Source organism: Carcharodon carcharias, chromosome 14 (genome assembly GCF_017639515.1).
Source record: "Carcharodon carcharias isolate sCarCar2 chromosome 14, sCarCar2.pri, whole genome shotgun sequence".
In the NCBI taxonomy this organism is placed as follows: domain Eukaryota; kingdom Metazoa; phylum Chordata; class Chondrichthyes; order Lamniformes; family Lamnidae; genus Carcharodon; species Carcharodon carcharias.
The window spans coordinates 5,185,711-5,212,435 of NC_054480.1; the positions used below are offsets into that span (position 1 = coordinate 5,185,711).

General features: G+C 44.8%; 1 protein-coding gene across 3 annotated transcripts in view; it reads left to right on the forward strand.

The window, feature by feature from the left end:
* LOC121287439 (potassium voltage-gated channel subfamily KQT member 2) overlaps window positions 1-26,725 on the forward strand; it is a 165,191-nt gene that overhangs the window by 128,198 nt on the left and 10,268 nt on the right. For 2 of the 3 annotated variants that reach the window (XM_041205320.1, XM_041205321.1), the window contains 5 exons: window positions 13,337-13,554; window positions 15,721-15,829; window positions 17,009-17,140; window positions 22,803-22,904; window positions 26,367-26,490. In XM_041205320.1, the coding sequence (XP_041061254.1) occupies window positions 13,337-13,554; window positions 15,721-15,829; window positions 17,009-17,140; window positions 22,803-22,904; window positions 26,367-26,490 (685 nt within the window). The remainder of the gene's footprint in view (window positions 1-13,336; window positions 13,555-15,720; window positions 15,830-17,008; window positions 17,141-22,802; window positions 22,905-26,366; window positions 26,491-26,725) is intronic. The other variant, XM_041205322.1, reaches the window with a different exon arrangement.

Sequence of the window (26,725 nt, forward strand, 5' to 3'; positions counted from 1 at the left end):
ATCACTGGGCTAGTACTCCAGATACCCAGGATAATGCTCTGGGGACCGGGGTTCGAATCCCACCACAGCATGGTAGGATGATGAACTCAATTAAAAAACCTGTAATTGAAAGTCTAATGTCAATTGTTGTAAAAACTCATCTGGATACTAACCCCCTTTGGAGAATTTGGCCTACATGTGACTCCAGACCCACAGCAATATGGTTGACTCTTAAATGAACTCAGTTCTCAAGGGCAATAAATCCCACATCCTGTTAACTAATAATAAAAAAGGTGGAATCAAGCTTAATGGTACAGGGTTAAAGTACAAAGTTAGGCCGTAACTTCTGAGCTCCAGGGCAGAGTAACTAGGGGATGGCCTAAGGAGATGCTGAGAAGGTTTGCATGCCAATTGCCTGGAAGTGCAAACCAAATGCGATTTAAATCTCAAACTTTGGGTGGCCGACTGGGTTACACCACTGGTTACCCAGAAAAAGAAGAATTAAAGCTGCTTCTGGGTAACTATTGTACTGACCCACCTGCAGACCACCCCCCTGCCAACAGGATTCCCCCATGGGGCACCCCCAATCTCTGAGCCCTCCAAGGAGCTGCTCCCACACCTACAAATGCTGTCCTTCCCCCCCAACTACCCCTGCCTGACCAGACCCCAGTAACCCCCTTCAGCTCAACTCCAGTGCCCAACCCCCCACTGCCCCCCGGCTTTCCAATCCCGCACACCCTCCAGGTGTCTGACCAACCCGCTCTCGGATCGCACCCCACCCCTCCCCCCACCACCACCACCACCACCCCGGCTTTCTGATTTCTTCCCTACCCTCTGGCTATCCAATCATTGCCACCCACCCCACATGTCCAATTCGCTGTCCCTGACGCCTCAGTTCTCCGATTTCCCCCACACCCAGCTGTCCAATCCCCCTCTCCCTCCCCCTCCTGGATTTCTGACCCTCCCTCTGGCTGTTCTGAACATCATCCCCCATCCAATTCTCTCCTCCGCCCCCTCAGATTCCCCCCCTCCCTCCGGCTGCCTGAAGCCCCCTCCGCTCCAGCTGTCTGACTCCCACTTTACGTGCCCTCCCCGAATGCCTGACTGCCCCCCTCACCCCAAAATTCCTAGCTGACAATCTTACCTTCTCCCTGGCTGGACCTTTAATCCTACCTGATTCACGGTAGCTGGTGACGTAAAAAGGGGTCGTGGCCTCCTTCCCTCCCACTCTCCGGCCCTCGACTGAAGGCCTCAGGGGCCCACGGCCCTGCACAGTTCTTGCCCGGCCTGAGTCAGAAGGTCAGGCGAGACAGGATCGAAAAGATTACAAGGTAAGAAAGTAGGACCAGGGTGGCAATCCGATTCTGATTGCCACTCTGTGGAAGTTCAGGCCCATGCGTACATTTTCCAGAATCAAGAATGCTCTTTGTGGAGCAGAAAAGGCTACACAGCTCTGTACCTGCTCATAAAAATTGGTGGTCAACGCACAAACACAAGATAATGAATTTAGAAGGGAATTCCTCATACCCTTCAAAACCTTAGGTAAATTGAAGACTGTGTACCACATCATGCTGAAGGCAGATGTTAAACCCATTTGCCTAACCCGTTTGTCCATTTACACCCAGGAAGGTTCCACACCCATTTCTGAGAAGATTCAGGAGTGAGATAGAGGCAATGTTTCAACAAGGGCTCTTTTCACCAGTCACTAAACCAACCAGGAGGTGCTCTGGTATGGTGCCAGCCCCAAAACCAAATGCTTCCATTCAAATCTATGTTGACCTAACTCAATAAGGCAGTGGAAAGAGAAATATGTCCAATGGCATTGGCAAATGAGAACTTGGCCAAACTTGTAAACAATGCAATCTTCACCAAACTTGACGCCAACAGTGGATCCTGGCAGTTACCACTGGATCAGGAGCCAAAACTCCTGACCACTTTCACAATGCCCTTTGGACAGTAATGTTTCAACTGTCTGCTGTTTGTCTACCCCAGAAATTTTCCAAAGGCGATGTCCAACATACTGGAGGGTATGGAGGGTGTCATATGCCACATGGAGGATGATTTGATCCATGGCTCAACGAAGGAAGAACATGACAAACAGGTTAGAGATGTTTTACTAAAGCTGCAAGGGGCTGGCTTGACACTCAATGATAAATGTGACTTTTCTGGGCCCACAGTAAAGTTCCTAGGTCACAATATACATGTGCCTGGGATTACTGCAGAACCACAGAAAACAAGAGCAATAAAGGAATTCCCGCCATCCAGAAATATAACAGAGCTACAAAGGATTACGGGCATGGTCAACCAATTAGGAAAATTTCTACCTTACTTAGCCCAGATAAGTGAAACCCTCAGACATCTTTTAGGACAGGACCAGGTGCAGTGCTGGACTGAGCATCAGCAGCAATAATTTGAATAAATCAAAATGATGCTAACATCCTTAGAGGTCCTAGTCCACTACAGCCCTGAACTTCCAATGATTGTGGCAGCTGATGCATCTGCAACTGGACTGGGAGCAGTGCCATTCCAGGTCCACAGTGATGGCAAAAGAAGATCTGTTTACTATGCATCAGGTCACTATCCGAGACTGAACAGAGCTATGCTGGCATACAAAAAGAAGCCCTTGGAGCAATTTGGACACATGAGAAATTCTCTAAGTCCTCAGCCTGCAATTTAAGATTGAGACTAACCATAAACCGCCAGTAACCTGACTGAACTTAAAGGAAATCACAAAGATGTTATCAAGGATCCAGAGATTCTGATTGAGGCTTGTGTGATATGATGCTACTATGGAATGCGTACAGGTTAACTATTAGACTACGGCCAACACTGTCAAGAATACCCACCAATTTCTCAGTACTGGAAGTTGGAACCTTCACTGAAGAAGTTGAAGCCTTGACGACCTTAAATACCCAATATTTGCTGCAACAAACTAGAAGGCGGAAGAATTTCATGAATCTCAAAGGCAAGATGACGAACGCATCCCGATTCTCACATTCTGCCTGGACAAATGGCCACAGTACCTTCCAAGCAAACCCGTCTTGAGGCTATATTTTGAACAATGCCACCACATTAGCATCGTAGACGACCTCCTGGTATCTGATGAACATATACGTATAAGTATGGTACCACAAGCTCTCCGCTGGGAAGTCCTCAAGAAGATTCACTTGGTATTACCAAGTGTCGGGCTAGAGCACAACAGTCTGTATGGTGACCAGGTATCTCACGGTCTTTCAAAGAGATGGTCTCCACCTGTGCTATTCACAGACAGGAGCAGAAAGAGCAACTTCTGCCCTCTTCCTTCCCATCAAGGTCTTGGGAACACCTTGGCACAGACCTATTTGAATATAAAGGAAAAATATTAGTAATAGACTATTATACCCGCCGTTAAAGGTGCAAAAGCTACATGGCCTCCCCTTTGAATCTGTAAATACCCGCCCCGGAGAGGATGTTCTCTAACACATGGCAATCTGGACATTGTCACCTCTGACAATGGGCCACAATTTGTCAATGAGTGTTTCCAATCCTTCACAGTGTCATATGGATTTGTGCATGGCATAAGTTCATGTGGAATACGTACTATAAAAGGCCTACTAAGAAAAATCATGACTTTGAGCTTGTTTTGCTCAGTCATTACTCCATACAGCTGCAGAATGATTTTGCGAGCATGCAAGTTTCTGATGGGCTGCAGGCTAAGAATCCAATTGCCTTTCCTTCCCCACGTGTTGATACCAAATGTCACGGTGGAAGACCATGATCGAGCTAGAAAAAGGGAAGAAACTTACAGAGTAAGTCAAGCCCATACTATTAACCAAAGACATGGGGCTCATGACTTTCCCATTCAAAAGTGGAGAGACGGCATGGTCTAGAGTCCAGCAGCAAGAAGGTACTATAATAGAGAATCGACAGCACCTGAGCTCACACCGGATAAAGATGTAGTCAGGAATCATTCGAAGGAACAGAGCTACCCTGATTTCAATAGACAGGAAACCATTAGTGGGGTGGGCTGTGTACCCGGAACATCAGGAGAACGTCACACCTACAGAACTACCAATGATGGGAACAAAGCATGACAACCCCAGGAGGTGACAGATTCCCAGCTACCTCAGAATAAGCTCCACATTCATTCAGCAAGACTGGTAAAACCACCCAAAGAGACTCTCCCTTTAAAAGCAGAGACTTTGAGGGGAGGTCTAGGAGGACCTGTATATAGTAATATGGGGATAGAGGCTCAGGACGAGATGTAGGGTAAAGGGTTGACTCTAATGATAGCTACTGAGCATGTGCGTAAGGAGCTATGTCATCGTGATGTCACTCACTGAGAGAAGTTGAGTGAGAAGTGCCTCAGAGAGGAGCTGTACCCATGTCCTCGTGTTCTATAACTTTGTAAATAAGTAGTGATGTAAATAAAGGTGTTTGAACAAAACACCATTATCTCCAGCAAATCTCTTGCAGAGTTACAAGCCAATGAATCCTCAGACAAACCCACAATGACAGAACTTAATGCCAAGTTCTCAAGGGGCAAATAGGGATGGACAATAAATGCTAGTCTGGACATCAAGATTCACCTCCCAAGATTGATTCTGGAATGCTACCCTTGTCTTGGACAAAACCCACAGGGATTAAGACCATAAGATCATAAGACGTAGGAGCGGAAGTAGGCCATTTGGCCCATCGAGTCTGCTCCACCATTCAATGAGATCATGGCTGACCTGATAATCCTCAACTCCACTTTCCTGCCTTTACCCCGTAACCCTTGACTCTCTTACTGATTAAAAATCTCTCTATCTCAGCCTTGAATATATTTAATGACCCAACCTCTACAGCTATCTGCGATAAAGAATTCCACAGATTGACTACCCTCTGAGAGAAGAAATTCCTCCTCAGCTCTGTCTTAAATGGGTGACCCCTTACTCTGAGATTATGCCCTCTGGTTCTAGACTCTCCCACAACGGGAAACAATGTCTCAGCATCTACCCCGTCAAGCCCCCTAAGAATCTTATATGTTTCAATAAGGTCGCCTCTCATTCTTCTAAACTCCAATGAGTGCAGGCCTAACCTACTCAACCTCTCCTCATAAGAAATTCCCTCCATACCTGGGATCAACCTCCTCTGGACTGCCTCCAATGCCAGTATATCTTTCCTGAGATAAGGGGACCAAAACTGTTCACAGTATTCTAGGTGTGGTCTAACTAGTGCCTTGTATAGTTATAGTTTCCCTATTTTTATACCCCATTCCCTTTGAAATAAAGGTCAACATTCCATTTGCCTTCCCTATTACCTGTTCAACTTGTATGCTAGCTTTTTGGGATTCATGCACGAGGACCCCCAAATCCCTCTGTGCTGTAGCTTTCTACAGTCTTTCTCCATGTAAATAATACTCAGCTCCTCTATTCTTCCTGCCAAAGTGCATAACCTCACATTTTCACACATTATATTCCATCTGCCACTTTTTTCCCACTCAATTAACCTGTCTACATCCCTCTGTAGACTCCTTGTGTCATCCTCATCACTTGCCTTCCCATCTATTTTTGTGTCATCCACAAACTTGGCGATAAGGCATTCACTTCCCTCATCCAAATCATTAATATCTATTGTAAATAATTGTGGCCCCAGAACTGATCCCTGTGGCACTCCAGTAGTAACAGGTTGCCAACCTGAAAATGTACCCCCCTTATCCCAACTCTTTGTCTTTTATTAGTTAGCCAATCCTCTATCCAAACTACTATACTACGCCCAAAGAGCCTCCATGGTTCTTATCTTATTAAATAGCTTTATGTGCAGTACCCTATCGAACTCCTTTTGGAAATCCAAATATATTACAGCTACTGTAATGGCCCCTTCATCTATCTTGCTTGTTACCTCCTCAAAGAATTCTAATCAATTTGTCAGGCATGATTTCCCCTTCATGAAGCCATGCTGGTTCTGCTTGATTATGTTAAGTATTCCTAAATGCTCTGCTATTACATCCTTTATAATAGGCTCTAACATATTCCCAATGACAGATGTTAAGCTAACTGAAGTCAAAGGCAGTGATATTAAGGGAAAACTCATAAAACCCTCTGTATGATTCCTCGATTCACTGAATTAAAACAGTGAATAAAATATCATTATTAATAGGACAGCTCAATTTTAACCCACTGTTGTTCTATCACATAAATTTACAGCACAGAAGGAGGCAATTTGGCCCATCATGCCATTGCTAGCTCTGTGAAAGATCTAACTAGTCCTATTGCCTTGCTCTTTCCCCATAGCCGAGCCCCCTTTTTAAATTCATTCACAGGATGTGAACCTCGTTGCCAAGAACAGCATTCACTGCTCATCCCTAATTGCCTCATGAAGGTGGTGGTGAGATGCCTTCTTTAAACCACTTGTCATGATCCCTGTATAGACCAGTAACAAAAGATTTGAATTCCTGGTGACAAACGAATTACATGACAAGGTTTCAAGTTTTAAGATGTTTACTGTAACAAACCAACTAACAGCAACTTCAACTGAACACTACTTAGTAGGCAACTAATAGACTAAAATACAGAAAAAGATATCCCCCTTTTACTTTTAACATGACTGAAAGCCCCTTGCCATGGTTATACTTCTCTGCCCACTCCCCTCAGAATTGCAGTTTTGCAGGAACCAGTCCAATATCTCTCCCAGCTTCCAATGGTTCCAGCAAATTGTAACATCAAATGACCTCAAAAGGCACTTCTCTCAGTTTGCACAGAAGTCCTGAATCGACTATCAGCAGTAAGACCTATCCCACTGATTCTTTCACCCCATTGCCCACGCCAGTACAAATCTTCTGGATTCCTTGGATTGTCAAGTGAGGCATTGCTTTAACCAGAGAATGTTTTCCTTCCCACATTCTGCCTGGTCGGCTACAGCAAGGATACACTCTCTTCTCTGTAGCCTTTCATCTCTGTGTGAGACACCACCCCTCCCTCTCTCCTTTGCTGCCTCTGATACTGAGAGTGTCCTCTGATCCAGAAAGCCTATCCACAGTTAGCCCAGATGTCCCTGTCTTTGTTTTCAGGTATGAACATTTAACGCTTTGGTCCCAGTAGGTCTCACCCTGGGCCTTCCTGTCCCCATAGTAACCAAGCCAACTGGCCTGTGACTGGGCAGAGCTCACAACAGATCACATGACTCTCCACTAACTCATTTAGACACAGTTCCAAAATGTAATCATCTTAAAAAAATTTGCATTTATAACACCTTGCAGTTGTGTGGTGTGGGTAGACCCACAGAGCTATTGGGAAGAGAGTTCCAGGATTTTGACCCAGTGACAGCGAAGTAATATCGTTTTGAGTCAGGATGCATGTGACTTGCAGGCTTTGATAGAGGGAGCAATTTGAAAGGGGTTTGGAGATTGATTCGAATTCTGTGGTTTTATTCCGATAAGGTTGGCTCTTAATCACAAGCAATCCCCATCAGTCAGAGTATCTCAGAGCCATGTGACCCTCACTTGCACTTGACGCAACAGTACCTTGTGGGGCTCCTGAGCTGCATTTTGTAGCCTTAAAAGAAAATGCATAACCACTTAGACAGACAGATAGAGAGGAGAGAGGGAGACAACATGGAGAGAGATAGAGATAAGCACAGTGTTTAGGTCAATGTTAAAATGCTACAAAGCTATACTTTTTACTATTAATGAGCATCAAACGGAAGGGGGGATTATTCATCCTTATGTTGCATGTAGTGTTACTGTTTGGGTCTGAGGTTTTGATGTAGGCTTGTTATCCAACTTTCGGGTTTAAAAAGAAGTGGATTGTCCTTTGACGGGCACGTGTGTCTGCATCGGAAATTTTTTTTTCGGTATTTTCAAGCAATTGTACTGACTCAAATTGAACTGGTCAATAATGTCTCCGGTTTGGAAATGACAATTGGAGCAAGTCACAACTGCAGGAATTCTGATTCTTTGCACTGAGCTATGGGAGCAAATGTTATCCTGTGTGAAGGGCAGTGAGTCGGTCTATTTAAAAAGCACTTGTTTTGCTCTCCACCTTAAATTGAAATTCACATGAGGATCTTCTGTGCAAGAGATAATCCTGGCTGTGTGATAGAGCTGCATTAGAATCTTGTAGGTCATCCTGTACATTCAAAACACAGCAAATCACTACTATGCCACCATGTATCTCTAGGTTACCCATCTTCACTAGTGCTGTTTTGCCTCTGGATGCAGGAATTGAAGGTATGTTCATCAACCCCAGTGGTGTTGAACGTCTCTTTGGCTCTTCCCATGCTGAGAAGATCAATTCCCAATGAATCAACTCGAAGAAATATCCTGGGATTTACTCAAGGAACATCAACTCTCCATGAAATCAGATTCTAATTTAAAATTCATTCCTTCAAAATGATTAATTTTATTTTACTGAAAATTTATGTACTAAATGATTGGTTTACATATTATTTTCCATATTTTATGCAGACACAGTAGGTTCCAGTAATTGGATATTTGGCGTGGAGCTAGTGCCTAGGGGTCATGGAAATTTTGGTCACCCAACAAAGGTCAGGTTGGGTTGGCCAGCCTTGACCCTTGGTGAAACTCGGGCTTCCAATAGAGTTAGATTTTCAATGGAGGCCTGTATGGTCCAGTTATCCAGGGAAAGTGAAATTGGAAGTTAAGGGTCCCTGTTGCTCCTAACTAAGAGCTCTCATGCACCTGGTCAACTGGAGTATGGGGTCTGACCGCAACAGGAGGAGATTAGACAGTGTGACTATTTTCTGACTGGAAGTAGCAAGAGTAATATTGGATAGTGGAAAGAATGCTGAGACAAAATGCATAAACTATAGAAAAACACTTCCATTGAAGTCTAAATGATGAAAACAGTGTGAATCTGTCTCGAGTGTTAGACATTCAGCACACTGAGGGATGACTACTCATTTGAGAAGTTAATTTAAGAGCCAAATATTTACATTAGTGATTTAATTTGTTACTGGATTATCTTTGAGAAAAGTTTCCCTTTAAAACAAGGGACAGGATTGCTTTTATTTCTGGTGACAATGATTTATTTGCATGAACTCTGAACTGTTTAAGTAGTCTTGCCTTGGCTTGCCTTTGCTAAGAGTTTCCTATGCTGCCTTTTCCTCCATCTTCCTCACCCATTCCCCATCCCCACCTCCAATCTGTAGCCCACAGCCTGATCGCAACCTCCACCCCCCCCCCAACACCGCCACCCACCCCCCCAACAGCTTCTCTTGGCACCGTGATTTGCCTGCGTGCATGTTCATTGACTCTGTGTGGAGAAGCCAGCATGTTGTTGTGCTTTTATGGAGAGCTTTTCTGCTAACTGCTGTCGCAGGCAATGCCTGTTGGAATACAAGGCCTGTTTTTGCACTTCAAAGGGTTTCATGCTCTTGGCTTTCTGCCCACCTTTTGTGCTAAATTTGGTCAAGATACTTATTCCCAATATGGATCCATGCATTCCTACAAACCTCTAATGAATGAACAATAGATGTTCATGCTGATATCTCTGTTGCTTTCATTCTGGAGTTGGGGCACGTGTTATAACAGTACAATATCTGGTTGGTTACTGAGTGGGGCTTTTGATTCTAGCGATCAACTCAGTATATGCTGATTAAATAATGGTTGGGGCACTGATATTCCTGAACCCTTGAACTGGCATGGACTGCTGAGGAAGCAGACTAGGGTTGAACAGTAGAGATATGGGGATGAATGTATCTTTTGAAATTATGCTAAATAATGAATAGCTTTGGTAATAGTGAGTTTAAATGTGGGGTGGAGTCCATGATAAGGGAGAGTGTACATCGGTTGTGAGAGGAGATAAAATGGGTGGGTAAAGTCAGTGATATACAAGAAGTAGTGCAGCTTTGATGTGAAGAATGTCTCGCCTCCTCAATGTTTCTTCCTGTTATGGACATTTTCCCAGATGCCATTTAACTACAGATAATTGACACAGCTCAGTAACAGGAACCAATCCAATCCCAATAAATCAAGTCCATTTCTTGTTATAAGGGCAACAGCCGTATTAATAATAATTTATTTATTAATAATAAATTTTATTTATTTTGTTTATAGATGATAGCCTATAATGTAACTCATCGTGATAAAAAAATTCCTTTCATTCTTCAGATTTTTTTCGATTTGTCCAGGAGAAGCATAGTTAAATATTCTCCCCCCACCCCCCCTACACAGGGAATATCTCTTAAAGGATGACTGCTGAAACCAGCCCAGACACACTCAGTCCACATCCTAGAGACTGCGAGGTTACAGTGTAAAAATTAGACTGGGCAACGATTTGTCCAGAGTCACCTCAAAGGGTACAGATGAGGGCACAAGGTGTAGACAATGCCCTCTGTACTGGGGGGACCAATGGGGACAGTCAGTTTGGAGATTTGTTGGAGTTTCAAGGGTGGCATGAAGAACCAGCCATTTCTTTAACAGGCAGAGTTCTCCTTATTTGGTGCTGTGTTAGCACCATGATTAATTCTACAATTAAAATTTACAAATGTAATTTTTCATAGAACTGGTGAAGTTGCTCAGAGTACTTGTAACTTTTCATAATAGGGAGTGCAGTGAACTGTTTACCCCTATCCATGTACAAATATTTCACTTAGCTTTAGAGTTTCTGGCACAACTTGTTCTGCACCTTTCTGTTTATTTTCCATAACCATTATGTCTGTCTTTCTGCTTCTCCCATTGTCTTGTTTCTCTCTATCCTTCTGCTGTTACTCGTTCTGTCCAGTTCTGTCTCTCTCTCTTTCCCTAACTTGTCCGCTTCTGATACTTTTCTGCTTTTCCCTCTGTCCCTTCTACTCTCTCTGTTCTCTACCCTTTTCTTTCTGAATTCTTTTTTTTATTCGTTCACGGGATGTGGGCTTTGCTGGCTGGGCCAGCATTTATTGACCATCCCTAATTGCCCTTGAGAAGGTGGTTGATGAGCTGCCTTCTTGAACAGTTGCAGTCCATGTGGTGTAGGTAACCCCACAGTGCTGTTAGGGAGGGAGTTCCAGGATTTTAACCCAGTGATAGTGAAAGCCAGGATGGTGAGTAGCTTGAAGGGGACCTTCCAGGTGGTGGTGTTCCCATGTGTCTGCTGCCCTTGTCCTTCTAGATGGTGAAGGTAGTGGGTTTGAAAGGTGCTGTCAAACGAGACTTGGTGAGTTGCTGCAGTGCATCTTGTAGATGGTATGCACTGCTGTCACTTTGTGTCAGTGATGGAGGGAGTGAATACTGAAGGTGGAGGATGGGGTGAAATCAAGCAGGCTGATTTGTCCTAGATGGTGTTAAGCTTGTTGGAGCTTGTGACTTGTGCCTTGTAGATGGTGGACAGGCTTTGGGGAGTTAAGAGGTGAGTTACTCACTGCAGGATTCCCAACCTCTGATCTTCTCTTGTAGCCACAGTATTTACATGGCTAGCCAAGTTCAGTTCCTGGTTAATGGCAACCCCCAGGATGTTGATAGTGAGGGATTAGGTGATAGTAATGCCATTGAATGTCAAAGGGCGATGATTAGATTCTCTCTTGTTGGAGATGGTCATTGCCTGACACTTGTGTGGTGTGAATGTTACTTGCCGCTTGTCAGCCCAAGCCTGAATATTGTCCAAGTCTTGCTGCATTTAGACATGGGATGCTTCAGTATCTAAGGAGTTGTACATGGTGCTGAACATTGTGCAATCATCAGCGAACATCCCCACTTCTGACCTTGTGATGGGAGGAAGGTCATTGATGAAGCAGCTGAACATGGTTCGGCTAAGGACACTACCCTGAGGAACTCCTGCAGTGATGTCCTGGAAATGAGAAGACTGACCTCCAACAACCACAACCATCTTCCTTTGTGCTAGGTATGACTCCAACCAGTGGAGAGTTTTCCCCCTAATTCCCATTGACTCCAGTTTTGCTAGGGCTCCTTGATGCCACACTTGGTCAAATGCTGCCTTGATGTCAAGGGCAGTCACTCTTACCTCACCTCGGGAGTTCAACTCTTTTGTCCATGTTTGAACCAAGGCTGTAATGAGGTCAGGAGCTGAGTGGAACCCAAACTGAGTGTCAGTGAGCAGGATATAGCTGAGTAATTGCCACTTGACAGCACTGTTGATGACCTCTTACGTTACTTTACTGATGATCGAGAGTAGACCGATGGGGCAGTAATTGGTACAGGACATACCTGGGCAATTTTTCACATAGCTGGGTAGATGCCAGTGTTGTACTGGAACAGCTTGGCTAGGGGCGTGGCAAGTTCCGGAACACAAGTCTTCAGTGCTATTGCCGGAATATTGTCAGGGCCCATAGCCTTTGCAGTATCCGGTGCCTTCAGCTGTTTCTTGATATCCCATGGAGTGAATCGAATTGGCTGAAGTCTGGCATCTGTGATGCTGGGGACCACCGGAGGAGGCCGAGATGGATCATCCACTCAGCATTTCTGGCTGAAGATTGTAGCAAATGCTTCAGCCTCATCTTTCGCACCGATGTGCTGGGCTCCTCCATCATTGAGGATGGGGATGTTTGTGGAGCCTCCGCCTCCTGCTAGTTTATTTCCCTGCCTCTCCTCTCAACTTCTCTCTCTGCCTCTCTCTCTCTCTCTTTCTTTCTTTCTTTGTCCGCTATGCTTTCCTCTCTCTGCCTTCCCTTCTTTCTCCCTATCCTCTTTGCTTTTTTCTCTCTTTCATCCTCTGCCTCGATTGTTTTGTTGTTAATTTGGGTGGCATGTGCCAGGCTAGGAGAAGAGGGTGCATCTCCGATGGGTTACAGAGTTGGGGAAGCAGTTGTTACTTTTTAGCTCGGAGGGGGGGTGGTGGAGTCTGGCTGTTCCCAGGATTGTGGCCTAGCACGGCAGCTCCTGCAGGAAGACGTTGACTCTTTCTGCCACGTGCACTGTCATTTAGCTGCAGTGCGCGACTCTGATAGTCAGCGAAGAAGAATTGCTGCTGTATGCGCAGCTTTGGAGTGGGGGGGCCAGTCAGAGCGAGTGACAGAGTGGATGATAGTCGGGTGGGGTTAGGATTTGGGGGTTAAGGTCAGGACTATGATGATAGGGGTTCTAATTTCTCTAGGGGGTTTAAAGATGTCATAAGCTGATTTCACTGTTGACATGGTGACTGTGTGTGTGTGATGGGAAGTGATGTCAGTTTATCGGGGGTGGGGTGGGGTAACCGGAAGTGTCTCCCTCTAGATGACGGTGGTCGAGATGACTGGACAACAGAGTTCCAACAATCAAAGGGAGAATATTCCGCCCATTGCGTTCTGCTAGTAGTGGAGTCTGGGAGTGAATGGGAGCTTCCAGTAAACCTAGGATCAGGGCAGGCATTCCCGATGTCTGTGTCCGGGGAGGGGGTGGGGGTGGTGGGAGGGGGCATTGCACTGAAACCTGTGTTGATGAGCAGTTTGTGTGTTTTTGCAGCAACAAGGTCAGCCTGAGAGAGAGATTCTCCAGCCCCAAGGGTCCCAGTGCCAAGGGGAAAGGTTCACCGCAGAGCAGCATGCGCAGATCACCCAGTGCAGACAACAGCATCGAGAACAGCCCGGACAAGGTACAGAAGAGCTGGAGTTTTACCGACAGAACACGCTTCAGGCATGCCTTCCGTCTGAAAGGAGCAGGCTCACGGCAGAACTCTGAGGGTACGTGCAAACCCTGACTATCACATCAACTCCTGTTTCTTTCATTGAATTGCCAAGCAGCATCAGTTCAGCTGTCAGCCCATAGCTCAGTGTGTAGCACTCTCACCCTCTGAGTCAGGAGGCTGTGAGTTCACAGTCCCAATACAGAGGCTCCAGCACAAATCCAGGATGACATTCCTGGTACACCACAGAGGAAGCTCTGCCCTGTCAGAGGGTCAGTGCTGAGGGAGTGCTGCACTGTCAGAGGGTCAGTACTGAGGGAGTGCTGCACTGTCAGAGGCTCAGTACTGAGGGAGTGCTGCACTGTCAGAGGGTCAGTACTGAGGGAGTGCTGCACTATCAGAGGCTCAGTACTGAGGGAGTGCTGCACTGTCAGAGGGTCAGTACTGAGGGAGTGCTGCACTGTCAGAGAGTCAGTACTGAGGGAGTGCTGCACTGTTAGAGGGTCAGTACTGAGGGAGTGCTGCACTGTCAGAGGGTCAGTACTGAGGGGGTGCTGCACTGTTAGAGAGTCAGTACGGAGGGAGCGCTGCACTGTCAGAGGTCAGTACTGAGGGAGTGCTGCACTTTTGGAGGTTCGGAACTGAGTGGGTGCTGCATTGTCAGAGAGTCAGTACTGAGGGAGTGCTGCACTATCAGAGGGTCAGTACTGAGGGAGTGCTGCACTGTCAGAGGGTCAGTACTGAGGGAGTGCTGCACTGTCAGAGGGTCAGTACTGAGGGAGTGCTGCACTGTCAGAGGGTCAGTACTGAGGGAGTGCTGCACTGTCAGAGGGTCAGTACTGAGGGAGTGCTGCACTGTCAGAGGGTCAGTACTGAGGGAGTGCTGCACTGTCAGAGGGTCAGTAGTGAAGGAGCATTGCACTATCAGAGGGTCAGTACTGAGGAGGTACTGCATTGTCAGAGGATCAGTAATGAGGGAGTGCTGCAATGTCAGGGGGTCAGTACCGAGGGAGCGCTGCACTACCAGAGGGTTAGTACTGCCGGAGTGCTGCACTGTCGGAGGGTCAGTACTGAGAGGGTGCTGTCCTGTCAGAGGGTCAGTACTGAGGGAGTGCCGCACTGTCAGAGGGATAGTATGGAGGGATTGCTGCACTTTTGGAGGGTCAGAACTTGGGGGGGTGGGGGGTGCTGCATTGTCAGAGGGTCAGTATTGAGGGAGTGCCGCACTGTCAGAGGGATAGTACAGGGGGATTGCTGCACTTTTGGAGGGTCAGAACTGTGGGGTGGGGGGTGCTGCATTGTCAGAGGCTCTGCACTGAGGGAGTGCTGCACTGTTTGAGGGTCTGTACTGAGGGAGTGCTGTACTGTTTGAGGGTCTGTACTGAGGGAGTACTGTACTGTGGGAGTGCTGTACTGTCAGAGGTGCTGTCTTTTGGATAGGAGATTAAACTGAGATGCCATCTCTCTGCTGAAGTGAGTGTAAAGGATCCCATGACATTATTTTGGAGAAGAGCAGTGGAGTTATCCCCTGTGTCTTGTTCAGGTTTAATGGGGCTTTTTAAAAATAGGAACCATCCCACAGGCAGGTGGGTCAGTGACCAGAGGGCATAGATTTAAGATAATTTTCCAAAGGGAAATTGAGGAGAATTTTTTTTCAGCAGCAAGATGTTGTGATCTGAAATGCACTGTCTCAAAAAGAGGTGGAAGCAGATTCAATAGTAAAGGAATTGGATAAATACTTAGGGGAAAGAGGGAAAAAAGTTTTGAACTAAGGAAAATAAGCAGGAAGAGAAGGAGGAGAATAAAAGTAATTGGAAAGCTCTGTCAAAGGGTTGTCACAGGAATGGTGGCCTCCTTCTGTACTGTATCTTTCTGTGCAGTGTCTGGAGCAGGACTTGAATGCACAGCTACCCAAGGGACTTAATGAGTATTTTCAAGGCTGAGATTGAAAGGTCTTTAGATACTAAGGAAAAAGGATATGGGAATAGGATGGAACAGTGGAGTTGATTCATCAGCAATGATCCTATTGAAAGGCGGAGCAGACTCAAAGGGGCGGATGTACTTTCTGGCTAAGAGGAGAGGCTGCTACCTGATGGAAAGCTGAGTAATTAGCAGGAATCTGAGAAATCCATGAAATGGAGGGCAGGCTGTGGAAGAAATCACATTTTGGGTTGAGAGCTGCAGCTGGGCAGATAATATCCAATATGCTTGCTTCATGTTTCAGACCATTCCAGTCTGCCTGAAGAGGACATCCCAGACAACAGGAGCTATCAGTGTGAGTTCATCACGGACGACTTAACCCCTGGGCTCAAAGTTTCCATCAGAGCCATGTGGTAAGACTTGACTGAATATTTCGTGGTGCCTCAGGCCCTCTGAGAGCTGTATGTTCTGAGCCATGCAGCTGGTCAGCGATGCCTCTGCTGGAAAGCCTTTGGAAGTTGGTTAAGGATAGGGCCAGGCCCAGTCAGTTTTGGCCCTTGCAACTTGATCATGAGGGGTACTCACTTTGATGAGGTACTGGGGTCGGGGGGAGGTGCATGGAGGGAGTGAGGGGGCTGTTTGCTGTGCCCGAGAGACTGGCTAAGAGCTAGTTTGGGCAACTGTAATTCTCCAGTTGGTTGGAGGCCTGAACCGTTTTGAGGCCTGGTCCTCACTGATATTTCCAGGCAAAACTATTTGGTCACTGAATTGGCAGCACCCCCTAGTGGAATTCCTTAGTGTCTGATAGTCAGAGCCTGGGGAAGGGGGGAGCTTTGCCTGTGGAGTGAAGGTCCAGTGGGCGCAGGGTTCCCTGGGTTGATAGGAGCCCCTGTTTCTCGCACTGCTTTCTGAGTGCCCTCTGGCGCACCCTGTAAGCGGTGCTCAACAACCATTCTGAACCAGGCAACACCTCCACCACTTGGCCCACAGCCCATCCTTCACCCCCAGAGTCACCACGGAGGTTCTGTGTGAGATCACGGGACACTGACTTGCAAAGTGCGGGACCTGTCGCCTTTGGGAGGAGAAGCTCCACTCACCAGTTTTGCAACACCTCCCCCGGGATGGTGCTTGCTATCCTCTGGTGTAACCACAGCAAAAGGTGATCACCATTAGCTCCCCATTCACACTGGCTGAAATGAGTTAGAAATTGTCCTGAGTTTCTTTGAGGGAGAAAGGAGGGAAATTTTGCATCAATTATGCCCGGAGTGAGGACACGTGTCCTCCACATGGTTAATACTGGAGCAAAATGGGGGAAACCTGGGGTCCCAGTGATAATTATCGTCCAGTGACCCAGTGCAGATAGGTGGCTGGCTGGTAAATTATACCACCTTCCCCACCGCCTAATGCTGAGACTACAGGGTGAAGTATATTTAAACAAAGGCCTGCAGTGTAACCTGTAACCCCAGCAAGGCTAAGTGCTTTCGAGGAGAGGGAGGGGAAAAGCTATGGGGTGTGGACCGACTGTCCTTCTTTTCTGTCCGGTCTTTCTTTTCCCTCTGTCAGCGCTAACTATCTGGAAACTTTCTTTGTAGCATTATGCGATTTCTCGTTTCCAAGCGGAAGTTCAAGGAGAGCTTGCGACCATATGATGTCATGGATGTGATCGAGCAGTATTCTGCAGGGCACTTGGACATGCTGTCCAGAATCAAAAACCTACAGTCCAGGCAAGGGTCCACTCTTACATTAACCCTCCTCAACCCCCAATTTCCACCATATCCCCTCTGTGCCCTTGACCAATTCCTTCCCTTTCAGTACCTGTGAAGCACAATGGCCAACCCAACATAACGCTCATCACTTTTCACATTAGACAGATTTGTGTGCAAACAGCACTTAAGTGGAATATATTAAGAGTTGATCTACTTTCTTTCAGAAAATAACATTTTGGGGCTACAGGCTTCTGCACAAAATCCATCCTAGTGCTTTACTGAGGGAGTGCGGTGCTGTCAGAGGTGCCATCTTTTGGATAAAATGTTAAACCAAGGCCCTGTCTGCCCTCTCATGTGGAGGTAAAAGGCCCCAAAGTCACTATTTGAAGAAAAGCATGGGAGTTTTCCCCGGTGTCCTGGCCAATATTGATCCCTCAGCCAACATCAATAAAACCTTAAAATAAAAGCAAAAGCAAGTAAAAAAAAAAAATGCCGGAAAAACTCAGCATGTCCGGCAGCACCTTGGGAGAGATAACGGTTCAAGTCCGTATGATGCTTCAGAGCTGAAGAGAGGTAGAAAGGTAACGGGTTTTGTACTGTTGAAGAGAGGGGGTTGGGGCAAAATAGAAGGTCAGCAATAGGTGGGAGCTCAGGAGAGATTTGACAAAGATGCCATGGACACAAGACAAAGGGGGTGTTACCGATAGTGTTAAAGACTGAGGCAGGTGCTAATAGTGGAATAAAGGCCAGATAGCAGATTGTGTTAATAGCTGAACAAGGGTCAATGCTCTCTGACAGCAAAACATAAGAGCAAGTTACAGATTAGCCCTGGGGGAAGGAGGGTGGGAGCGGTTGTGTGGGGAAAATAATCAAAATGGAGGACAGAGTTCACGGTCTGAAGTTGTTTAACTCAATGTTATGTCCAGAAGGCTGTAAAATGCCTAATCGGAAGATGAGGTACTGTTCCTCCAGTTTGGGTTGGGCTCCACTGGAACATTATCTCTAAAACATCATCACGTTGCAGTTTGCGGGGGCTTGCTGTACTCAAACTGGCTGCCCTGTTTCCTACATTATAACAGCTGCTTCACTTAAAAACAAAATCATTGGCTGTAAAGTGCTTTGGAATGACCCGAGGCCATGAAAGGTGCTATATAAATGTAAGTCATTTTCCTTTAACTTGAGACATGGTGTGTGGTGAGTGTAATGGGCTTGGAAGGAACAGGAGACTTTGGACTTTGAAAGCTCTCCACCACTGGGGGTTTTGTTCACCTGCTGTTTAGGTCTGTTGTAGATTCAGTGATAGACTTTGAGCAACTCCATTATCATTGTAACATGTTGCTACCAGAATAGTAGAAGGCAGATTGGATAGGTCTCAATCTTTTATTGTCTAGTGATTCGTTTTTCCTAGCATTGTTACTCAAGGTGAGTGAGACCGTATAGTGTTTTATGACTGAGTCATTCTAACACACTATGTGTAATTAGCACCACCACTGGTGGGAGGATGTAATTACAATGTGACTGGTTTACATAGACAAAGCTCAGTATAAATTTGAACATGGCAATTTATGATGGTAGAGTACACTGATTTGAGATTTTTAATATGTTTCTGATAAGAAATAATTTTACATGCCACAAAATAATTAGTTCCAGTTGAACCTAAAGAAGGAAAATCTGAAGGGAAAAACCTGAGGACTCTCTAATGCATGTTTATTCAAAACTTTAAGAAGTAAATATTTACATTTAAAATTGTTTAATTATAATGGAAATATATTTGTTCTAACATTATTATTTATGTCCATAAGACCATGAGACATAGGAGCAGAAATTAGGCCATTCGGCCCATTGAGTCTGCTCCGCCATTCAATCATGGCTGATAAGTTTCTCAACCCCATTCTCCCGCCTTCTCCCCGTAACCTTTGATCCCCTTACCAATCAAAAACCTATCTATCCAGGTCTTAAATACACTCAATGACCTGGCCTCCACAGCCTTCTGTGGCAATGAATTCCATAGATTCACCACTCTCTGGCTAAAGAAGTTTCTGATTGTAAAAGTATACTGATTGGAAATATTTATTTTTATATCCTATGTTAAAGTGAGGGTGGTTGGGATGGCTATAAAGTCTTTGTTTTGGACTACATAGAGGCCAGGTTTTGTTAAACAGTTTGCAACCAATGAAAATACTAATGAAACAGGAGTTTGAAGTTATTTTCAAGGTCACACAGGAGCTAGAAGGTAGATAGAAAGTGAAAGACTTCTCCAAGAGAGCAATAGAGAAACCATACAAAGGAAGTGGGAGAAGAGAGAGAAATGAAAAACGTAAATGGGGCTGTTGAAGCTTTCATCACTAATTTTGATGATTTTGAATTAAATTGAACTTTAGGTCTTTGATCTGGCTTTGGGTTCTTAACAGGAACATAGGAACAAGAGGAGGCCATTCAGCCCCTCGAACCTGTTCCACCATCCAATGAGATAATGGCTGCTCTGTGACCTGACTCCAAAAACTTGCCTTTGCCCCATATCCCTTATAACTTTTGGTTAACAAAATTCTATCAATCTTTGATTTAAAATTAACAACTGATAAAACATCAAATTGCTGTTTGATGTCCAAATTTCTGCACCGAAGTGTTTCCTAATTTCACTCCTGTAAGGTCTGGCCCCAATTTTCAGACCATGTCCTCCAGTCTTAGACTCCCCAAAATAAGAGAAATAGTTTCTCTACATCCTATCTGTTTCCCTTAATGTCTTGAAAACTTTGACCAAATCACCATTTAACCTTCCAAATTTTAGGGAATACAACATTAGTGTAATCGTGCTTCGAAATGTGACCCTTGGAGTTCAGGTATCATTCACCAAGGCCAATATTCCATTCCAGTAATAAATCAATCCCCAGAGTTCAAATAGGTTTATTACTGTCATATTAGTGTTTGTTTCAGTGACACAGTCTATGAGCTAAACTACAAAAAAAGTATCAATAAAAACATAGAATCTAGGAGCAGGAGTAGACCAATTAGCCCTTCAAGCCTGTTCTGCCATTCAATGTGATCATGGCTGATCCTCTATCTCAACGCCATATTCCCGCTTTCTCTCCATAGCCCTCCGCTCTGACTATCAGCTCCTGCTCTTTTTAAATCTCACCAAGGCCACCACACCTCTTGCACTGTCTCCTGGCCCCGCTCTGGTTTCGGGCCTGGGTTTCCTTACACTTTAAAATCTCTGCTCCTCTTGTACTGCCTCCCTGAGCCTGCAATCTGAGGATTAGTAAACATTTTATCATTCAACACATTTATTTCATTTCATCTCAAAAAAAATATTTTGACAAAAATAATTTTCGCTGTGAGAGGAAGAATGGATGACATGAGTTAGACATGGACTGAGCTGTGCTCAGGGTAGCACCCAGAACCCAAAAACATCATTTCTTGGCAAGCACTACAGAAATAAAAACTCTGCATCCAGTTGGATTATTCATTGATACATTTTTTATAATGCAGTCTTGGGATTGAGTGTTATTGACATTTATTCTCCCCATCCCCCATTGCCCTGGCACTTGCTACAACTGCAGGTCTCACTAGGCCATGTCTGAGGGCAGCGAAGAATCCTGCACCTCGGGTGTGGACTGGAGTCACAAACAGGCCACATATGGGTAAGGCAGGCACATCCCCTCCCCTAAAGAATATTAATCAACCAGTTGGGTTTTTATAAAGAAAAGTCATGGTAGTTTTTACTGATACCAGCTTTTATACTTTAACCCTTCATTTGCCATGGCAGGTTTTGAACTTCCAATCTCTGTGTTGATTAAGATCTCAGGATTACTAATCAGTAGCATAATCATCAAGGTAAGGGATGTCAATGCTGTGACTGGAATTCATTCAATACCAGCTATTTAGTGTTTGCATAAACTTCCCTTTTCCCTCCCTTACAGTTTCTCCCATGTCAGGCCAGTTAAATCGAGTTAGGCTGAAAGGACCCCAACCTCCTACCCACCACCCCTCCCACCTCTACCACATCCACACCCTCTTGCCAACGCTCACTGTCATGTATGGTAAATGGTTACTTGGATATGGTGCCAGAGGGAGTCCCAACAAGAGCCGTCACCTTCAGGAGAGGAGGAGAGTATAACAATACAATATTAGAAGTTCGACATGATTCCACAGGAGAGATTGTTAACAGAAATCAGAGCTGAAGGAATTAGCTTGGGTAGAGAGTTGATTATGAGGGAGGAGACAGAGAGCAGGGACATTGGTATGCAATCATCCAATTGGCAGGATGTGATTAGTGGCATCTCCCAGGGATCTGTACTGGGGCCACAGCTTTGGCATTTTATTTATGAATGACTTGAATGAACCAGTATAGATCTGTATATCCAAGTTTGCTGACAACACTAAGTTAAGTGGCACAGGAAATAGTACTGTTGGGAGCAGCAAGTCACAAAGGGGCATTGATAGGTTAAGTGAGTAGACAGAGCTCTGGCAACTGTAGGTCAATGTGGGAAGAGCAGAGAGATTTAGGGAGATATCTACGCATGCTGTCACTGCCCATTCCTACAGCTCCTGACTTTTTTCCCCTGACACAAGCAGGAAGTTGAATGGAAAGCTGGTGGTTATCGATGTAATGACAGTGCACATCACTGGGAACATTCAGACTGGTGAATGCTAAGTAACAGGTTGAGGTGTTCAGTGCAGACACTCATCTTGCAAAGTTGCAGTTGGGAGAGTCTTAAAACTGACTTCCACTCACACCACCTCAAGAGTTAGCTAGTGAGAGCTAACACACGCTACATAGAAAGACAACGTGAGACCTCAGAGCTTCCAATAACAGAGTCCTTTCATCATCTTTGCTTACGTGTGATCGTTATAACAGAACATTTCATCATTCCGCAAAGTTTGAAAAGAAATTGTTTGATCATTTGTAAGAAGATTAAAAGGAATTTTTCACATTTGTGCTCATGTGAAAATTCGACAGAGCGATTTGCATATTGATGGAGTCCTCTGGTCCCCGTTAATCAATGCTAGAGTGGTCAGGCTTGCAGCTGCTGCCTATGTGCCGGGACCAAAAGTTCCCAGACGCTGACCTTTACTGATTTACTAGAGGAAATTATACTCTAACCTATGGAATATGGGCGATCTCATGTCACTGAGTTGCTGAGTTGTAGCAGGGCGATCACTCCCAGGGTCTTGCCAACTTCATGTTACAATGGCATTGCCCTGTATCCCTGAGCTGAAAGGCCATTCCATCAGTACCTTTTCAATGACCTTAATCCTTGGTTTACACTACCATTTTGTATCAGCAGGTGAATGTTGTATGTTGGGTCTCGGGGTATAACCAAAAGGTGTCTTATACATATACTGCCTAGTCATGAAACAGAGGTGTATAAATCTTTCATCTCATCAGGCCAGAATAAAACAAGGCTATCCTGCATAGTGGCTGTTGATAACAGATTTGGGGCCACCTTGTTAACATTTTCCAGATGCAGATACATTTTCCAGCAAATTTCTGGTGAGATCACAGAATGGAGCCAGACCATCAAATGGATTCTTTGAATATGGCCATTCCCAATGGCCTCCCAGGCACAGACCATGTCATTTGATTGATATTCTTACTGTCATGATGCAATTTCCTTTTGTCTCCTCATGTTGCTTCATTATGCATTTTGCTGGTGTCTGTTTTATTTCACTCTGCCAGGATAGATTTGATTGTGGGTCCCCCAGCCCCTTCAACTCCCCGGCATAAGAAGTTAAAAGGAATCCTCACCACTTCCAAAGATTCAATCCAATACTCTCCTAGGTTAGGACTCATCGACAGAATGCTTACTTTTCACTCAAGAGTTATTATTTAAACAGCCAACCCCCTTCTTCAGGTATAGATTTAAAAAAAAACCAAAATATCTATTCTACATTTCTTCAAAAAAATTGTTTCAAGTTCAGTTTAAAATTCACTCAGCACTGGCTCGGTGTTATGAACCAGATATCTCAGCTTATCGATGAAGGGGTTTAGCTGAAAGTGTTTGCATTGCACTGCGGTTGACTGTAAAAAGCTTTTCGATTGCCTTTAAATGATTGGAATGTTTGTGATTCTGACGACAAGCAAGAACCAAAATCTTTTGCGCTTTGGGTTTGAAGTTGCTGCTCATCATTTGCATGAAAGCATGAACCAAAATGAAGCTTGAATAAATGATGATGCAAGGGCACTGTGAGGTGTGAAAGGTTCTTCCTTGTCCAAAGAAATTCAAATGATATTGGTGTGCTGCCACTTGGGTTGGACAAGCAAATTTAAGATCGATCAAACGCCCAACAAAGATTTTGGACAAGGAAAGCAATAAACACACTCCCTGGTGACAGAGAAGCAATGATAGGGATGTCTACGCAATCACTGGGGCTCCATTAACTGCACAGGCCCTGTATATGGAGAGCACGTCCTGGAATTAGTTTCGAATCAGTCAGATGAGGTGGTTCAACGGACAACTTTGTTCCTGGTGAATTTTAAAATTCTTATCCTTCTTTTCAAATCCCTCCATAGCTCACCTCTCTCTATCACCACTAACCCTCCAACCCTCTGAGATTCCTGCACAGCTCTAATTCTGGCCCCTTGCACATCCTCCACTTCCTTTGTTGCTCCGTAAGTGGCCATACCTTCGACAGCCTGGGCCCAAAGCTATGGAATTCCCACTCCAAACTTCACCACTGCTCTCTATCTGCCTTTAAGGTGTTGCTTAAAGTCTACCTCTGACCAAGATTTTTGTCACAAGTACAAATATCTCTATCTTTATCTCAGAGTCCACTTTTGTCTGATAATACTCCTGTGAAGAACTTTGGGAAGTTTTACTACATTAAGGGTTCATTATAAATGCAAGGTGTTGTTTTAATTCCTATTCCGGTACTGGTGGCTAATTCGAGGCACCTTTTCACGGTAGTAGAACATCCCAAGGCACTTCACAGGAATGCTATCAGGAAAAAGATGACACCAAGGAACAAAAAAAATTTGGAAGAAGACCAAAAGCTTGGGTAAAGGGGGAGGTTTTAAGGATCGATTTGCAGAAGGAAATGTAGAGAGTCAGGGATGTTTAGGAAGGGAATTCCAGAGCTTAGGATTGAGGAAACTGAAGGTACAACTGCCACTGGTGGAGCAAAGGAAAGTGGGGATACTCTAGATGCTGGCATTGGAGGACTGCAGAGATCTCGGAGGGTTATAGGGCTGGTGGAAGTTACAGAGAGGGAATAGCCAGGCCACGGAGGGATGTTTCTCTTCTCTCCAACCCAGATCAACTGTGGCAACCCATTTGTTGATCCAGCGAAGATCACAGAGCAATGATCTTATGAAGAAGCTTCCTAGTCTTACTGGCAGCATAGCACACAGTAATGGTCTTTTATCCCCCATTGAACCATTAGGAGAGCCCAGTGCCCAGCTTTTGAATGAATATTTTGTCTTGATTCACATTCTTTTCCTCAGCTAGCACTTCCATTGTTGAAGAAAGCAGTATTGAGGGATTTATCCCATGGTCTGAAGAGTAGGTACCTTGTCCACAAATGTTTGTACAGTCACTGAGAGAAACACTCTTAGCAGGAAGAACTTATTTCCCATCTCAACCTAAGCCAACCCTGAGCCAGAGTCTTTCTCTGCAACACATTGGCAGGAGTGAGAAGTTACACATCACTGCCATCTCTGTGGACCAAGGTTCAAATCTAGTCCAACTCATTGAATGAAGGTCTCACTTCTGCTGGCTATGAGATTGGCTCCTGTGTCAGGTGAGCTTATCCAGAAATCAGAGGGAATAGCAGCATGGTGGTTATGTCATGGACTGGGAATCTAGAGACCTGCACTAGTGATCTCAAGACATGGGTTCAAATCCCATGACAGCTAGGAATTTAATTTTAATTAATTAATTAAATGAATCTGGAATAAAAAGTTAACCTCAGTAATGGTAATGACGAAACTACCAGATTGTTCTAAAAACCCTTTAGTTCACTAATGCCCTTTAGGAAGAAGATCTGCCATGCTTACCCAGGTCTGGGCTATGTATGACTCCAGACCCACAGCAATGTGATTGACTCTTAACTGCCCTCAGGGATGACCTAACAAGCCACTCAGTTGTATTCAACAAGATGGCTCACCACTCATGGACAATAAAAGATGATTTTATCAGTGATGTCCATATGCTGTGAATAAATAAAAACAAAATCTGAACCCAGTTCCTAATCAACTCAACTCCCTCTGGGCCACAAAGGCATCTGGTTCACAAAATGGAAAATATTATCAGATCATGTTTCTGAGGTTGGTGCTGAGGCACATCAAAGAACAAGAGTACCGGAAGCTCAAAACTACCCTGGCGATGCCGGCTGCTGACTCTGCTTTCCCTAATTGGAAAACGTTACCTTGAAAAACATCCACCTTCTTAACATTGCAACAGTGATGATTTGACTGATGTCCCAGCTGCTCTCCATTTGCTCTTCCAGTTAGGGATTGTGACTGTTGTATACACAGATTAATATTACCAAACACTGTCATTCCTGATTGGATGTTAAATGACTATTCAAGATATGAAACCTTGGCTCAATGCAGATACCAATGATTCAAAGTATGACTGCTGGATTCCAGTGGCTGTCTCCAGAAATGAAAAGCATAATTTTATTGTCTCAGAGATCATTCTTTGCTTATTTATGGATATCCACTTTGAATCCATTACACAGATGTATAGATGCCAAGGTAGACAATGACATCCATTGGGCCATTGAGTACTAGCCTTTGCCCAGCTTCAAGACATCACCTTCCTTTGACAGACACAATTGTCCCTGTCATGAGCTGTTTGTTCCTTATTAATATCTCCAGTCCAAACTTTTCATTGCTTTGTACCTATGCGCTTTTCTCTTTCCTGTCTCTTGATGTGAGTCATGTGCATGTTGCTGACACGCTGCTATAACTGCATATGAAGCATCTCTCAGTAATGCCTGTCTAATAACTGTTGAGTTATATTTTAGGAATTTACTCCATCATTCCCTCCCCATTCCACCCACTTAACAAGCCAAGGAAAGTTAAATTCCGATCCATCTCTTCCCAAGAAAGAATCCTTTTGTTTGCCTTGAGAGAAATCTTTCCCTTTGAAGAGTTTTGATAATCTTTAACCAATTGCCTTGCATTTTCTGACTTGCTGACACAAACCTCTTTACTAACTATTGGGCTAGACTTTGTACGTCAAGAGCAGAGTTACGTTCTAATCTATTACCTGAGGTGTCTGTGTGCCTCCCATGGTAGAGTCGACCAAATCGTTGGCCGAGGCCCCCAGCTGCAGGAGAAGGATCGTACCAAGATCCCAGCAGAGCCCGACGTTCCCGAAGACCCGAGTATGATGGGACGGCTTGGAAAAATGGAAAGACAGGTAAAGATTGGCACCTTCATCTTAAAAACTCTCCAGATAATGAGGAGACACCCAATATCAAATTAATGACTTGGGACTGGAAATTCTGTTCCATAAGATGGAATTACATTGAATTTACAGCACAGGAACAGGCCATTTAGCCTAACTGGTCTATGCCATTTGGTTTATATTATGTTGAAATTTCATAAGATTCTGGGAGGCTCAAGGAATGATTACCAACCTGCCTCCTCCCTGT